The sequence below is a fragment of the Fusarium tjaetaba genome, assembly GCF_013396195.1.
Source record: "Fusarium tjaetaba strain NRRL 66243 chromosome Unknown NRRL66243_c0000109, whole genome shotgun sequence".
In the NCBI taxonomy this organism is placed as follows: domain Eukaryota; kingdom Fungi; phylum Ascomycota; class Sordariomycetes; order Hypocreales; family Nectriaceae; genus Fusarium; species Fusarium tjaetaba.
In genome coordinates, this window is record NW_023501305.1 from 598,033 (window position 1) to 615,475 (window position 17,443).

At 50.9% G+C, this 17,443-nt stretch overlaps 3 protein-coding genes across 3 annotated transcripts; 2 read left to right on the forward strand and 1 right to left on the reverse strand.

Annotated features, from left to right (window-relative positions):
• Nucleotides 1-963: 963 nt before the first annotated feature.
• FTJAE_5800 (spindle pole body component alp14) lies at nt 964-3,652 on the forward strand (the record flags this gene model as incomplete). The annotated part of the gene is made up of 2 exons (XM_037352347.1): nt 964-3,573; nt 3,626-3,652. 2 exons carry the CDS (start codon nt 964-966, stop codon nt 3,650-3,652), a joined length of 2,637 nt encoding a protein of 878 aa, XP_037207293.1.
• Nucleotides 3,653-4,150: 498 nt separating this feature from the next.
• FTJAE_5801 (Halomucin) lies at nt 4,151-5,713 on the reverse strand (the record flags this gene model as incomplete). The annotated part of the gene is made up of 3 exons (XM_037352348.1): nt 4,151-5,017; nt 5,071-5,337; nt 5,390-5,713. 3 exons carry the CDS (start codon nt 5,711-5,713, stop codon nt 4,151-4,153), a joined length of 1,458 nt encoding a protein of 485 aa, XP_037207294.1.
• A 1,284-nt stretch (nt 5,714-6,997) lies between these two features.
• Nucleotides 6,998-16,659, forward strand: FTJAE_5802 (uncharacterized protein; the record flags this gene model as incomplete). Its single annotated transcript, XM_037352349.1, has 2 exons — nt 6,998-13,461; nt 13,509-16,659. 2 exons carry the CDS (start codon nt 6,998-7,000, stop codon nt 16,657-16,659), a joined length of 9,615 nt encoding a protein of 3,204 aa, XP_037207295.1.
• Between the last annotated feature and the right edge of the window lie 784 nt (nt 16,660-17,443).

Here is a 17,443-nt window from a genome sequence, read left to right on the forward strand (position 1 = left end):
GCGTTTTGATGTTGGTGTGGCTGCAGTCTGTTTCTGGGGCAATGGCGCAGATTGGGCGTCAATAAAGAGAACCGGGCCGCTCGAATGACAACACACCACAAGAGTCATAAGCCAGGAACGTCTATCTTGGAGGGTCTGTGGCACAGCATCTAAACCCATTTAACTCTGGATATAACTCTTGTCTTTCCCAATTCGACAAAACACCTGCACTACCTATACCTATCAATCTCTCGTACAGACAAACAAACTGTAAGTAAGGTCCCTGAAAATCAGACCCCATATTTCTGTTCTGTCCCGCCGTCATTTCAGGCACTTCAATTTCAACCCCTGCAAATCAGGTGACGGGGCGCTTGTTGACTTTCAGTCTGTCCCCCCTCCAAAAAAACGAACATGACCATTTGATCGTCCCTCACCCAAACCAAACAAACAAGGATCTGGGAACAAATAGAGTCCCTTGCCTGTTCTTACCTCACACTGCCCTGCCCTGCTTCCTTAGTTATTTTGGCAGTTGCTTCTTTGTTGCCCATGCTTGTTCCTCTGCAGATTTGGATTGGATTCACTAACCTTGCGCTGGGCTCTGCTTTATAGAAAGAACGACGCACTTCTGCTTTGTTTCCTCTTGAACATCCACCCATTGCCCTTCACTCACGCGACAAAGCCTCTTCCCTCTATTTGATACCCGCAGTTCAATCCGCTGCTTTAAAACTCTGGTACGTTCAACTCACATTCCCTCGATCATCATCAAGTCAGTTCTTGCTCCTGTAGAGCGTCTCGCGCGCTTATGAGAGCCCAACTAGAGCTATATATATGATGGATCCTCCTCGCCGCTCTCGTTTATTTCATAAGCTAATTACCCGCTTAGTCCGCTGCATAAAGCACAACAAGAAGAAACAACATCATCCACTCGAAAGATACCCCGTCTCGAGCTCTCCAGAATACACATTTTCACCCTCAAACATTACCATGGCTGAAGAAGAAGATTTTAGCTCCATACCCTTGGCGGACCGCTTCACTCACAAGGTCTGGAAGGTTAGAAAAGGAGCATATGAAGAAGCAACCAAGCAGTTCGAAAAGTCTCCCGACGAGTCCGATCCTTGTTTCCGACCTTTTTTGAACGAGCCCGGCCTGTGGAACAAAGCAGTTCTCGATTCAAATGTCGCCGCTCAACAAGAAGCCGTCACCGCCCTATGCGCATTCCTCAAATATGGTGGACGAGACTGCTGTCTACGGACGCGAAATCAGACCATTACACCTATGGTCGAGAAGTGTCTATCCTCCACACGTGCCGCAATCAAGCAAAATTCCATCGAAGCTTTGCTTTTGTATATTGAGCTCGATGTCGCTGGACCGGTCATTGAGGACATGCTGCCCGGTCTTTCCAACAAGGTTCCCAAGAACGTTGCTGCGACACTGAACGCCCTTACACAAATCTTCCACAACTATGGCTGCAAGGTTGTCGATCCCAAACCTGTGCTCAAAGCGCTCCCCAAAGCCTTCGGTGCTGCCGACAAGAACGTCCGTGCTGAGGCAACGAACTTGACAGTCGAACTTTACAGATGGCTCAGGGAGGCTATGAAGCCCATGTTCTGGGGCGAACTCAAGCCTACCCAGCAGACCGATTTGGAAGCGCAGTTTGAGAAGATCAAGGCCGAAGGCCCTCCTAAGCAAGAACGACTCCTCCGATCGCAACAAGAAGCTCTCGACGCTGCTCCCGAAGGTGGCGAGGAGGGTGAGGAAGGCGAAGCAGAGGGCGATGAGGTTGGCGAGGTGGACGCTTTCGATTTGGCTGAACCCCAGGACGTTAGCAAGAAGATCCCGCCCAACTTCAGTGACCTGCTCGCCTCCTCGAAGTGGAAAGACCGAAAAGAAGCAGTCGACGGTCTCCACCAGGCGCTCAACGTTCCTCGCATCAAGGAAACCGATTTCAACGAAGTTTGTCGCGGATTGGCCAAATGCATGAAGGACGCCAACGTTGCCGTCGTCACTCAAGCTGCTCTCTGTATCGAGGCTCTCGCCAAGGGCTTGCGAAAGGCCTTTGCCAAGTATCGCAGTATTGTGATGCAGCCCATCATGGATCGACTCAAGGAGAAGAAGGCTTCTGTTGCGGATGCTCTCGGCGCCGCTCTCGACGCTGCTTTCGCCTCCACTGATTTGACTGAGTGTCTTGAGGACATTACCACATACCTTGGAAACAAGAACCCTCAGGTAAAGGAGGGTACCATGAAGTTCTTGATTCGCTGCCTACGAAACACCCGAGATGTGCCCAGCAAGCCCGAGCAAGCTACCATCTGCGAGGCTGGAAAGAAGCTCCTCTCTGAGTCAAGCCCTGCTCTTCGAGATGGCGGTGCTGAGATTCTTGGTACCATCATGAAGATTATTGGTGAGCGTGCTATGACCCCTAACTTGGAAGGCCTGGATGACATCCGCAAGAACAAGGTCAAGGAATTCTTCGAGGCCGCCGAAGTCAAGGCAAAGGAGAAGCCGAAGCCCAAGGCGGCACCTGCACCTAAAGCGGCGCCTCCCAAGAAAGTCATGGGTGGAAAGAAGCCTATGGCCAAGAAGGCTGCTCCCGCTGCCGCTGCGGCTCCAGTCATGCCAGACGATACTCCTCCCACTCCTCAGCCAGCCGCTCGACCTGCTGCTGGCAAGCTCGGAAAGCCTACACTTGGAGGATTGAAGGGTCCTCAGAAGAGGACGCTTGGAGCTCCGGCACCTGGCTCTCCTCGCCGAGCGCCCGCTGCCCCTGTCATGCCAGATGACGAGCCTGCGCCACCCGCTCAACCTCGTCTTGGTCTCTCTCGTGGACTTGCCGGACGCTCTCTCGCCAAACCTACTGCACCCTCACCCCCAGTTGCACCAGCCTCGCCGCCTCCATCTAGCGGTCTCACTGCTGTGGAGCGTGCCGAGATTGAGGAGCTTAGAGCAGCCAACGACCGGCTAACCCGTCAAGTTGATGATATGCGACAGGAACGTAGCAAGTTCATGTCAGAGATTCAAGAGCTCAAGAACCAGAATGCTGGCCTGATTGAAGACCACACCCGAGACGTCTTGAGCATCAAGGCCAAGGAGACACAATTGGTCCGCGCGAGAAGCGATGCAGAGGCTACGGAACAGACCAATGACCGCCTGCGGCGCGAGCTAGAAAGACTTAAGAAGGCTTTGAGCCGCGCTGAAGGATTGGGTAGCTCTGGAAATGGTATGAACAGCCCAGGTCTTGCTTCTCCCACACACGATGATGTCTACCGAGACCATGGACCTCCCTCGGTGAGCCGCCATAGAATGAGCGTCACCAGCAGTATGTCTGAAGAGAAGGAAAATGGCGAGCAGATGATTCCTCGCAACAAACTTAGCCCTGAGATGCGATATGCCGGTAGCGCAAGCTCGTCCGGACGTGGATCTCCCGCACGAGGCTTTAGAAGTGCTGCATCATATCGCGACGACGATCATGCACCAGCACCTTCTCAACGGCCTATGTCTTCGCTGCCACAGCCTACTGGAGGTAATGGTGCCGAGAGCTGGAGAAGGGCAGCAGAGGTAACGAGTCAGCTGAAGGCCCGAATTGAACAGATGAAGGTATGTCAATCCAAGACTGACGTTTGATATGACGGAGACTGACCATCCACAGGCCAAGCAAGGGCTCGCTCGACCTTAGGAGCATTGTTAGAAACTCGGCGTGCAACGATTGTTTGTTCTAGTACTTTAACGATGATGATTTTTGGGAGGTTTACGGCGGAAAAGCTGGATGGGTACTCCTGGGACTGACACAGACGGTCCTGGTCAGGTTGCATTTTCACGGCGTTGGAAGTTGTGCCACCATCTGTCTTGAGTGTTTTCGCTTCTCTTCGAGGGTCTGATAGAATTACACATGGGCCAAGGCTGTGTTTGAGATTTTGCGAAGCAATGCCCGCGGCGGGTCAGAGATACCTAGTTTTTTTAATGCATCGGGTTGGTGATTTGCTTCATATTACATACAGTACAGTATTCATTTCAAGCGTGATATCAGTCTTTGTCAAGTCAGGTTTTCGATTTAAACGTAGTATCTTGTGACATCAACTCATTAACCGACTAGTAGGAAATAAATACAGTAAATCCCGGAACTCCGTTATGATCGCTAAGCGCTTTAGCTCAACTTGGTCATTGCGACAGCAAGTTATTCCTTCTTGTCCTTCTTACCCTCAGATTTAGCATCCTTCTTCTCATCGGAGTTGTCCTCCTTCTTGCCTTCAGACTTGTCCTTCTTATCATCCTTCTTGTCGGACTCTTGCTTGGAGTCGTCCTTTGACTCCTTGTCAGACTTCTCTTCACCGGATTCGGACTTCTTGTCCTCGTCCTTGGACTCATCCTTTGAGTCGGACTCCTTCTTGTCATCCTTGGAATCACCTTCGTCCTTCGACTCAGAGCCCTTGTCTTCATCCTTGCCATCATCCTTCTTCTCAGCATCCTTGTCCTTACTCTCGCTCTTCTCCTCGCCCTTCTTATCACCCTCCTCAGAAGCCTTATTCTTGTCGTCACCCCTCTTGGCCTTGTCATCGCCCTTGCTATCCTTCTTCTTACCCTTCTTCTCCTCTTCCTTCTTCTTCTTCTCTTCCTCCTTAGCCTTCTTCTCTTCCTCCTCCTTTTGCTTTCGTCGGCGAGCCTTCTCCTCAGCCTCTAGCTTCTCCCAGTTGGTGCTGTGATCAGCAATACCAGATCTGGCAAAGTTGTCGCTCAGACCCTTGGCAGTGATGGCATCGCCTTGCTTGATCTTGGCGCGGCCGATGAGGGAGATGAAGATCGCAAAGCCGACCATAGCTGTGAGAAGGAAGCGGTATGAGCCGTACCATCGAGGTGCCCATCCCTTTGTCGCAGCGCGGGAATCGGCAAAGTACAGAGCGACGAAAGCCATGAATTGAGATGTGAGTGCGTACTCTACGGGGAGCATCAGAGTTGGCCATGCGACAATAGAAGCTGCAAGGCCCATGCCGTAGCGGAAACGGGTTCGTTCACGAAGGGGTTGCTTCTCAGCATACTCGAGACCCTGATGACAAGCGATTAGCTAAATGCGTAGTTATTGGGAAGCTTCCGACCTACCCAATGAATAGCGCCGAGGAAAGAGATGATGACAGCACCATATCCAAGCTGGATAGGCTCGAGAGCGTCAAGCAGGTATTTTGCCGTGTCGTGATCGATCATGATAGCATCGTAGAAGGAATTGCCTGTAGGAATGGGCTTGTTCAAGTCCCAAGCGAGGAAGACAGTCGACAGCGACGTTCCCAGGTAGGGCAGGGTACCAGCCAAACCGAGAATCCTCGACTCGCGCGGCACATCTGTGAAGGTAAAGGTATCTTTGACAACTTCCTTTGAACCGTTAGAATTTTCAAATTAGGTGCTACGTTTGGTTGAAACTTACAATATCATGCTTGAGCTCGCTAGTCATGTCCTGATCAGCGCTCTTGGAGCCCTGAGCTGTAGACGCAGCATTGGCAACCGAACTCTTAGATGAAACAACACTTGGGTTGGACTGGAGGAGCTCTTGTCCCCGCTTGCGCTCAGCTTCAATGTCAATGGGCTGCTTGGGAGGAGGAGGATTTTCGTCATCGGATTTGCTAGAGTATACGGCGCGTTGCTGACGCAAAAGAGGCGCAATTGATGCGCGGGGGAGGAATAGCGAAGCTCGATTGGAGGAAGCTCTCGAGGCAATGCCCCAAAGGGAGCGAGAAGAGGTACGGAACATTGTCAATGTGATGGAGTAGAGTTCAATTAGAAGCAGGCGAGGAACTGCTGCAACCAGACCAAGCTGATTTCATCTGATGACCGAAAAGGTATAAAAAGAGAAAATAGTTGGAATGAGAGGACCAACTAAAACTGAAATACTGTGAGGATCGGTGTTTCAATGGAGACAGCACAATCATGGAAGCTTCCTGTTATTCCAAGATCTTGGAGCTATCTACGTAATGGCTTGTTTGCTACGGTTTCCTTAGTAATTGTTTGTACCTGGAACTGGAAATTGGGGAAACAGAATTTCTGCTTGTCACACGTAGAGACAGTCCCGTCCGGCCCGGGAAAGGAGACCAAGCCGTTCATGGATGTGCCCATTTTGTTCAGCTTTTGTTGTCACGCCTACATCATCGCGATGGACGTGAAGCTATGTCGTGACGTCATGAGAGTTGTATTCGGTGGAATAGCTCTAGACCTCAGGTGGGCAGCCATTCATATAAACACCAATCAGAAGTAGACCTTGAAAGTGAGAATGGCTTCTGGAATCGGTAATGATGAGACGATAAAATGCACAGATAGCCAAACCTTCTATCGTATTGTCGATATCGATAAAATAGTCATGATGTTTTACAGTTCAACTCTGCCAAGTCATTGTCCAGAAGATCTTCCATGATGCCCTACCACAAGTGCCCTGTGCTTTGATGTGCTCCAGGGCCAGGTCCAGCTGTTGGCAGCTCTAAATTCTGCGGTAGGTACCCGACCACGTTGGAACGTAAAAAATAAAGCCACCGTCGATTCGAAGCCAATTCGGTACTTGATCCTCCACCACAATCATCACCAAATGACAAGTACCTCTGACAGCATCGTCATACACGCCACACCATTCCCCAAAACCGCTGCTTCCCACTTTTGCTCCGGGCCCAGCTGCGTCGCTCACTCACAGCCCGACACGAAACCCACCTTTTCAATATCTCCTCCATCACCGAGTTTCGTCCATCTTTTGTTACTCCAGAGGCATAATCGATAATACCCTCATCCACCGAATCCCGCTTTTCCCCTCTATTCCACCCAAAACCTCAAGGGGAAATCCCTTCGATACTGCCTCGAGTATAACCCCGCTCTACAAAGTCCTAGACCTCACACACGTTCATGCCCGAGGATAGCAGTCGCTTCACCGATCGAGCCTCGCATGGCACCCGTGTCAATAGCCACACGCCGACAGATGAGTCCTCGATAAAACAAATAACACGAACCCTACCTTTCCCTCCCCGGCCCGGGTTACGGCCACAACACCGCCAGAATGCTCGAAGGTCTCGTCGCTGGCCTGCTTAACCGGTTCCTGGGCATGTATGTCAAGAACTTCGACCCAACCCAGTTGAAAGTCGGTATCTGGTCCGGCGATGTCAAGCTCCGCAACCTCGAGCTGCGCCGCGAGGCACTTGACCAGCTCAAGCTTCCCATAAATGTCATGGAGGGTCACCTCGGCGAGCTTACACTCGTCATTCCCTGGTCAAACCTGCGCGGTGCACCTGTCAAGGTCTTTATCCAGGATGTCTTTCTTCTTGCCAGCCCGAAGGAAGAGGCTGAGTATGATCAGGACGAGGAAGATCGCAGGAAACAGCGCCTCAAGATGGAGAAGCTTGACAGTGCTGAGTTGCTCAAGGAGAGGAACCAGGAAGGCTTAAGTCAGGAGGAGCAGAAGAAGAGCCAGAGTTTTACACAGAGCCTGGTGACAAAGATCGTGGACAATCTCCAAGTCACGGTCAAGAACATACACATTCGATACGAAGACTCTATCTCAGCACCAGGGCACCCATTCGCCCTTGGTGTCACTCTTGAGGAGTTCAGTGCCGTCAGTACTGATGGTCAGTGGAAGCCTACTTTTATCCAAGACTCTAACACAGTCACCCACAAGCTGGCTACCTTGGGTGCTTTGGCTGTGTACTGGAATACCGATTCCACTCTTCTCGGAACTGGCCGAGAAGCTTCAACCTCTTCGGAAGAATTAATGCCACATGATGAAATGGTAGCAAAGTTTAGAGAAATGATTGGCAAAGACGCGCAAGAGAATGCAAACCATCAGTTCATCCTCAGGCCCGTCAATGGCCAAGCAAAGATCGAGCTCGACAAGTCGGGAGATATCAAGGTACCCAAGTTCAAGGCCAACTTACTTTTCGAGGAAATTGGTCTTGTTCTCGATGACGACCAATATCGAGATGCTTTGATGATGGTCGATTTATTCCATTACTTCGTTCGACACCAAGAATACAAGCGCCTACAACCAAAGAATGTCCGACCCAAGGAAGATCCCCGTGCTTGGCTCGAGTTTGCAGGTAACGCTGTGTTATCGAAGATTCACGAACGCAACCGTAAATGGTCATGGGACTACTTCCGCGAGCGGCGAGACGATCGAAAACGATATATCGAGCTGTTCAAGAAGAGAAAACAAGGCCATCAGATGTCTGCCGAGGAAACTGATGAGATCAATGCTCTCGAATGGAAGCTTACATACGAGGATCTGCGATTCTGGCGATCCTTGGCCCGCAACCAGCTCAAGAAGGAGAATGCTGAAGCTCTCAAGAACCAACCCCAACAACAGCAACAGCAACAGCAAGGCTGGATTTCGTGGGTCTGGGGCTCGAAGCCTCAAGAGAAGATTGAACAGAATGAAGAGAACACACAGATGACCGAGGAGCAGCGACAAGAACTCTATGAGGCCATCGATTGGGACGAGAAGAACGCTATCGCCGATGAAGTCGATGTCCCTCGTGAGGCTATCAAGATGTGCATCGAGACGTCCCTTAGCACAGGTAGCTTCACACTCAAGAAGAGCCCTCACGATCACGCAGCGGACCTCCTCAGTCTGCACTTTGATGTGTTCAAAGCCAAGATGCTACAGAGAAAGGACTCAGTGCTTGCTAATGTCAGCCTTGGTGGCCTTCGCGTCAACGATGGCACAACACCAGACTCAGTCTACCCTGAGATTGTCCGAGTCAAGGATGCACCGACTGACAAGCAGCGTAAGCGACTGTCGTTGGCCGAACTCGAGCAGCCAGAGGAAGACCCTTTCTTCCAGTTTGAGTTTGAGCAGAACCCCATCGAGCGTGAGGGTGATATTGCCGTTGTCGGAAAGATGAAGCCTCTTGAGGTTATCTGGAACCCCAACTTTGTTGTTGGTATCGCCGACTTCTTCAGACCGCCTGAGCGTCACATGGAGTCTATCACCGCCCTCATGGAGAGTGCTGGTGCGACTGTTGAGAGCATTCGTGAGCAGACTCGAGCGGGTCTCGAGTTCGCCCTGGAGGAGCACAAGACGATCAATGCTGAGTTGGATCTTCAAGCACCTCTGATCATTGTGCCTGTCAGCATCACCACCGAGAACTCTACATGTTTGATTGTAGACGCTGGTCACATCCACGTCAACAGTGAACTGGTAGACCAAAGCACAATGAAGGAGATCCAGTCGAAACAAAAGCAGGCATACAGCGACGAAGATCTCAAGCGACTCGAGTCTGTCATGTACGACAAGTTTATTGTCAAGCTGACATCGACCCAAGTCCTCATCGGACCCTCAGTTGAGGACACCAAAGCTCAATTGGTCGAGAAGACAGATGAAGCTCATCTCCATGTTGTTGAGCGAATCAATGTGGACTTCATTGTCGAGACCTCCATTCTACCAAAGGCTCCCAATTTGACCAAGTTCAAGGTCTCGGGACATCTGCCAATGCTTCACGCCACCGTCTCCGACACCAAGTATAAGAATCTCATGAAGGTTATTGATGTGGCTATTCCCAAGTTTGGCGGGCCTGCACCAAGATTGGAGGAACGCAAGGAGCCATCTCGTCCCCGTCTTAAGAGCAACTCATCCAACCGATCACGAAGAAAGTCTCAACGCGAGCGAAGACAGTCCACTCCTTTCCCATTTATGCAATCGGAATCCGCTGTCGTGCTTGAAGATATGGATGAAGACGACGATGATTTTGAGGATGCTCCAGATGGCGGTGATGCTGAGCAACTCCGAGTTCAGCAACGTATCTTTGAGTTCAAGTTCAAGGTTGATACCCTCAAGGGTTCACTTTACCGAAGTGATCCTGATGGACAGAAGCCTGATGCATTGCTTGTCGAATTAGTGGCCGAGAGATTCGACCTGGAGTTTTACACCAGACCCTTCGACATGGTAGCTGATGTTTCACTTGGCTCAGTCACCGTCGATGACTTTGTGGACAACCCATCTGCTGAATTCAAGTCGATAATCTCGTCTGGTGACAGTGAGGATCTCAAAGAGGGCCGCAGCTTGGTTCACGTCAAGTTTGTCAAGGTCAACCCCTTGTCTCCCGAGTTCATGCCCGTGTACGAGGGAGTAGAGACCAATATCAACGCTGTCATATCCACAATCAACTTGGTCGTTACCCGAAAGACACTGCTCACGCTACTGGACTTTATCCTCATCACTTTTACGAATAACGAAGACGAGTCGAATAATAACAAGGCTATAATGGATGACGACGACGATTCGGAAAGCGTTGATACTGCTGTAGCGGTCGTCAATGCGCCCTCCGTAAACTCCAACACAGGATCTATTCGCGTCAAGGTTGACTTGAAGAGTATTAGGCTGATCCTCAATAACGATGGAATCCGTCTCGCTACGTTGTCCTTCAACAAGGCTGACGCCGGCATCTTCCTCCGAGGCAAGACTATGCGTATTTCGGCTCGACTTGGCGATCTTTCGCTCGTTGACGACGTCAATCTCGGCGTCTCTGAGGATTCACACCTTCGAAAGCTCGTGACCATCCAGGGGGATGACTTGGCAGACTTCCGTTACGAGACTTTCGACTCTTCCAACCCTAAGGCCTACCCAGGGTATGACAGCTCGGTCTTCCTCCGTGCTGGTTCCGTCAAGGTAAACTTTGTGGAGGAGCCATTCCGCAAGATCATTGACTTCTTGGTCAAGTTTGGCAAGATGCAGGCTCTTTATAATGCCGCACGCCAAGCTGCTATGAACCAGGCCAATCAGTTACAACAGAGCCCAAGTCGCTTCAAGTTCGACGTTGTTGTCAACACTCCCATCGTTGTGTTCCCTCGAGTGCAACAGCCAGGTCAGACTGAGAGAGATGTCATCACTGCCTACCTTGGTGAGATCTACGCTCAGAACAAATTCACCCCTCTGGACGACAGCGAGAACTCCGATATTGCCATGAAGTTGTCTGCTGGTATTCGCAACATCAGGCTCACCTCTGACTTCCACTACGCCGGTGGAGATTCAGAGGAGCTCGAGATGATTGACCATGTCGACCTCGGCTTCAACATCACATATGCTGAGCACAAGTCTGGTGTCAAGAGACCAGAGACCGAAATAGAAGGAACGATGTCTGACTTTAATCTACGACTCACTCAGTACCAAGTCAAGTTCCTTCTAGAGATCTCCAGGTCTGTGCCTGCAGCATTTGCCGGCGAAGGTAACGACAACGAAGAAGAGGCTGCCAAGGCCGTTGACGAGGGTACTCTACAGCGCGCTCGCACAATCAACAGCGATGACAAGTCTGGCGAAGACCAGAGCCTGATTGATCTTGGGCCTGAGCTTGGCTCCGTTGACAAAGAATGGACTAAACTTGACCTTGTTTTCCGAGTCAACACTATTGGTCTCGAATTGATCAATGCACCGGAGAATGAGCCCGTTCACGACATTGCGAGGTGCAGCCTGTCTCGATTCTCGCTCGATGACACAAAGGTCAAGACGAGGATGCTCTCCGATGGTTCACTTGAGGCAGAGCTACTTATCCGATCTTTCACGATCTATGATAGTCGACCACGGGAGACAAACAAATTCCGCCGCATCATGTCATCGATGAACAAGGACGTTCAACAACTGATGGCCAGCGTCACGATGTCCGGCGGCAAGGAAAAGAGCTTGATTGCCATGGCTACCATCGATAGTCCACGAGTGATCTTTGCTCTCGACTATCTCTTCGCTATCGGGGGATTCGCCACGGCAGCCTTGGCAGTTGACGAGGGTAGCCCAATGGATGACGAGAGTATCGCTGAGACGACACCTGACGAATCCGACACCGAGTCCATGCAAGTCTCTTATGCCGGTAACGCCTCGCGTCCCCGGTCACAAATCTCACGACAACAGAGCGGAGAGGTCACTCAAAAACAAGAGAAGAAGGAGTCTGCGATGAGCATTGCTTTCCGCGTCAACCTCGTTGACGCACAGGTCATTCTGATCGCCAATCCCTTGACATCAAGCTCCGAGGCGATTGTCCTGTCTATTCGACAGATGCTTCTCTCAAAACAGCATGCCTTGACCTTCCAGATTTCCGAAATCGGCATGTTCCTGTGTAGAATGGACAAGTTCGAGACGTCTCGTCTTCGCATCATTGATGACTTTTCAGTCCAATTGAGCATGGATAGCTCCAAGCCTCAAACTACCGACATCCACGTGGACATTGAACCACTTGTCTTGCGAGTATCACTCCGCGATATCCTCCTTGTTAGTCGGATTGTTACCAGAGCGGGCGAGCTGTCTGGCAATGAGCCTAAACAAATTAAAGAGACTCCTGCTGAGCAGAAGGCAAGAGAACTGCGCCACGCTGGGATGAAGCAACGATCTGCCAGTGGACGAGGCCAGTCTACCATCGCTGGACGAAGCAAGGTGACGGCAACTTCTCACGCTGTTACCCAGCCCGATAACAAGGGGAAAACTCCAGAGCAAGTTGCCCAAAAGAACTACGAGACGCTGTCCGCAACTGTGGATGGCATCCGTGTTGTTCTCATTGGTGACGTACACGAACTTCCGATCCTTGACTTGGGCATCAAGAACTTTACTGCTTCAGCTGAGAATTGGTCGTCGAACCTCAAGGCTGAGACTGCCATTGACATGTACACCAATGTCTACAACTTTGCCAAGTCCAGTTGGGAACCTCTTCTCGAGCCATGGCAAGTTGGCTTCGGGGTAGCCAAGGATCCTATCTCAGGACTGTTGTCCGTCGATGTCGCTTCCAAGAAAGTCTTCGATGTGACCATTACGACTGCTTCAATTGCTCTAGGTTCCAAGACGTACCAGTACCTTACATCCAATGAGGATGTGCTGGACAAGCCACGTGGCGTTGAATCACCTTACCGCATCCGAAACTACACTGGCTTCGATGTTGTCGTGCACTCTAAGAGTCCTACCAGCGACGAGCCTATCAATCTCCGCTTGGAGGATGGCAAGGAAGCCCCCTGGAGTTTTGAGCATTGGGAGAAGATGCGTGAGAACCTCCTCACTGAATCGAACCAGAACTATGTCTCTATTCAGTTGGAGGGCAGTGGTTTCGATCCTGTTAAGAACGTGAGAATCAACCGAGAAGGAGAATCCCTGTATGGTCTCCGCCCCAAGGCTGATGTTCTCCATCGTCTCTGTGTTGAGGTCGAATTGGGCACCGATAACATCAAGTATGTGACCTTCAGATCTCCACTCCTCGTGGAAAATGCTACAGAGATCCCAGTCGAGCTCGGTATCTTTGATGTACAGGAAGGCCACCTGCTCAAAATTGAGAAGATTGACCCTGGTGACGCTCGACCCGCTCCTGTGGGTGCGGTGTTTGAGAAGCAAGTCATTATCCGACCGGATGGTGGTTTCGGCTATCAGTGGAGTACCGACCATCTGTTCTGGAGAGACATGCTTAAGAGGCCTACCAAGCAGGTTGTGTGTAAGGGGGAGAATGGCGATCCGTTCTACTTCCAGGTCCATGCCCGTTTTGACAAGGGCAACCCATTGACGAAGTGAGTTTTCTTACCCCCGATGGATGCAACGATACTGACAAATGCAGGCAATACCCATACATGAAGGTCAAGCTCTCTGCACCAGTCACGCTCGAGAATCTGCTTCCATACGACTTTAAGTATCGCATTTATGATAAGAACACCAAGAAAGACTGGACCAACTTCTTACGAAAGGGAGGTGTCAGCCCCGTCCATGTTGTTGAACTTTCACATCTTCTGCTCCTCAGCGTCGACATGCAAGATACAGTGTTCAAGGCGAGCGATTTTGCTATCATCAACTCAGGCACGAATGAAGAGTTTCGCAAGGAGTACAAGCTTGTGGTCAAGGATGACAAGGGACTGCCACTACATCTTTCACTGCATCACTTCAAGATCCCTAACAGTGGAGGTGCTTCCAAGATCACGGTGTTCAGCCCGTACGTTGTGTTAAATAAGACTGGCGTCGACGTCCAGGTCCGCGCCAAGAGCTTCTTGCAACAAGCCAAACCAGCGGCGGGCCAATTCCCTCTTATGGATACATCTGATAGAGAGCGACCTAAGGCTCTGCCCTTCATGTTTTCGTATGGCAATGATGACCACCGAAATCGAGCTCTTCTCAAGATTGCCGACTCGGAATGGAGCAAGCCTCAAAGTTTCGACGCTATCGGCAGTACCACTGAGGTTGTGTTGAATTCGGCAACTAAGGATAAGGAGATTCATGTTGGCGTTACTGTCGAGTCTGGTGAAGGCAAGTACAAGCTCACCAAGGTTGTTACGATTGCTCCTCGTTTCGTTCTACACAATAAGATGGATGGAGAGATTCTTGTTCGAGAATCGAGCTCCTCTGGCTATCTCACTCTTAGCGATGGTGCTCTGCAGCCTCTGCACTTCATGCAAAAGTCCAAGGTCAAGCAATTGTGTCTCTGTTATCCTGGCGTCAACAACCAATGGACATCTCCATTCAATATTGCGGACATTGGTACAACTTATGTCAAGATCGCCAAGGCAGGACAGCGACAGAACCTTGTCAAGGTCGAGGTTCTGATGGAGAACTCTACAGTCTTCTTGAACCTCAGCATGGAGAAGAAGAACTGGCCATACTCGATGCGCAACGAGAGTGATGTCGAGTTCATGTTCTGGCAAGCCAATCCCAGTGTTGACGAAGATGGCGATGAGGACCGCAGTGGATGGCGCTTGATAAGATATCGCCTCCCTCCTCGCAGCATCATGCCATATGCATGGGATTTCCCTGCTGCCAAGTTCCGCGAGATTATCATATCTGCGAATGGTAAGGAGCGCCATGTCAAGCTGGCTGAGATTGGTAACCAGATCCCGATGAAGTTCCATACTTCATCTGGGGCTCCCAAGATTGTCGACATCAACGTTGCTGCCGATGGACCGAAGCAGACCCTGATTCTCAGCAACTTCCGAGCCAGCAAGAGTATGTACAAGCCCAAGGCATTGGCTAGGACCAATACCGGCCCTGAGGCTTTCGAGGTCAAGGATCAAGATACAGGTGCTACATTCCGCGCGCAACTCAAGCTGGCCGGTATTGGTGTTTCCCTGGTGAACGCTCAAATGAAGGAACTTGCCTACTTGACTTTCCGCGATGTCCAACTGCGATACAGCGACTCGCCTTTGATCCAGACCATCTCGATGGCTATCAAGTGGATCCAGATTGACAATCAATTGTATGGTGGCATCTTCCCAATGGTCCTTTACCCCAGCGTTGTGCCTAAGAAGGCGCAGGAGGTTGAGGCTCATCCATCGCTGCACGCCATGGTCAGTCGTGTCAAGGACGATTCGTATGGTGTGCTGTATGTCAAATACGCGACCATTCTGCTGCAGGAAATGACCATTGATCTGGACGAGGACTTTGTGTTTGCTTTGCTTGACTTCTCAAACGTGCCTGGTGCTAGCTGGACAGAGGTTGACGCTTCTGGCAAGCTGTGCGACGAGGATCTTGACATTCCTGAGCCATCAGGCCAGCCAGCTGGTCAAGATATCTACTTTGAGGTTCTCAACATCCAGCCCATGCAGCTCAACTTGAGTTTCATGCGCACAGAACGTGTCAATGCTGAGGACAAGACTTCATCGCGCAACCCCATCATGTTCTTCTTGAACGTCATGACCATGGCTGTCGGAAACGTCAACGACGCACCACTTCGGTTCAATGCGCTTATTCTGGACAACGTGAGAGTGACTACAGCGGTACTTATCCAGAACTTCTCCAGCCACTACAGCCAGGAGGTGATGTATCAGATCCACAAGATTCTGGGATCTGCCGATTTCCTCGGAAACCCTGTGGGTCTGTTCAACAGTATCTCGTCGGGTGTGACAGACGTGTTCTACGAACCGTACCAGGGCTTGATCTTGTCGGATAAGCCAGAAGAGTTTGGTCTGGGCATCGCCAAGGGTGCCGCTTCATTTGCCAAGAAGACGGTGTTTGGCTTCAGTGACAGTTTCTCCAAGTTTACAGGCAGTCTCAGTAAGGGACTTGCCGCGGCGTCACTGGACAAACAATTCCAGGATCGCCGTCGTATCACAAGAGCTCGCAACAGGCCAAAGCATGCCTTGTACGGTGTGACTGCTGGCGCGAACAGCTTCATCACAAGTGTTGCGTCAGGCGTTGGTGGCCTTGCACGCAAGCCCCTAGAGGGCGCCGAACAGGAGGGTGCTCTAGGCTTCTTCAAGGGTGTCGGTAAGGGCATGATTGGACTGGCTACCAAGCCGGCGGTTGGTGTACTTGACATGGCAAGCAATGTCAGTGAGGGTATTCGCAACACAACAACAGTGTTTGACGGTCAAGAATTGGATCGCACACGATATCCACGATACATTCCACAAGATGGCATCGTGCGCCCTTACAACCCGCGGGAAGCTCTCGGCCAATACTGGCTGAAGCAAGTTGACAACGGGCGATACTTTGACGAGCAGTACATTGGACATCTCGAGCTACCCAAGGAAGATATGGTCGTCATGGTCACATATGCTCGGATCTTGCTGATCCGATCGCGACGTCTGACGAGCGAGTGGGACGTCCCTCTGAAGGATGTCCAGACCATCGCAAAGGAGCGGACGGGTGTGAGCCTGGCTTTGAGGGGAGGAGCTAATGGGCCGTTTATTCCTATTGGCGAGGGCAGTGAGAGGGGATTCTTGTACAAGATGATTGGGGTTGCGGTTGAAGAGTTTAATAGGAGGTTTAGAAGTGGAGAGTAAAAGGAGGATACATTGTATGAGGGCTGTTGTTGTAATAGGCAGTAGTGCGATGGAGTTTGGAGTATTGACAGATTGTATTTAATAAGAACACGAGGTACATGAATGAAGCATCGCGATGTTTACAATTGTGACGGATCGGAATGCCTAAACAGGTCCAATCCATGACACATCAACGAAGCGGCCAGCATGTGAGAGGCCGCCGAGATGCGCGGTCAAACTGGCGCTGTCCAAGCATATTGGTCACTACGTCCGATTCCATCACGCCTGCGAATTGACACTCGTTGATCCAGGAAAGCATATCTTAGCACTTCGAAGTTCATCGTCTGAAAGGGAGATTGAGCGGATAAAGAGCCGAGACGAGATGCGATGGTCGTCTTTGACATACACGGCCAGTCCCGACGCGACATATCAAGCTTATTTACACGAACTGTAGCGACCGAGATAACCGCGAATGAGGCCGGGCCGTCGCTCTCTCTCGGCTGCGCTTAGTAATGGCACATCGGCCAGACAGATTGTTTTGGGCCGATGAACCGGCGAGAGAGACGGTATCGGGAGAGGACAAGGTGATGCTATCGTTAACGGTTGGTTTAGTTTGTTGTAATGAATCGGAGTAGTCAAGGCTGGCGCGACACTCGGGAGCGAGAGTGGGATAGCCTGTTATCAGTGTCGCCAAAGTCAAAAAGAGGTCATCGTGATCTCACATGCGAAGTGCAACTCGGCAAAGTTGGGATGGAAGAGCAGAGGAGAGGAAGGGAGATAGGGAGATGCCATATAAGGCAAGGAC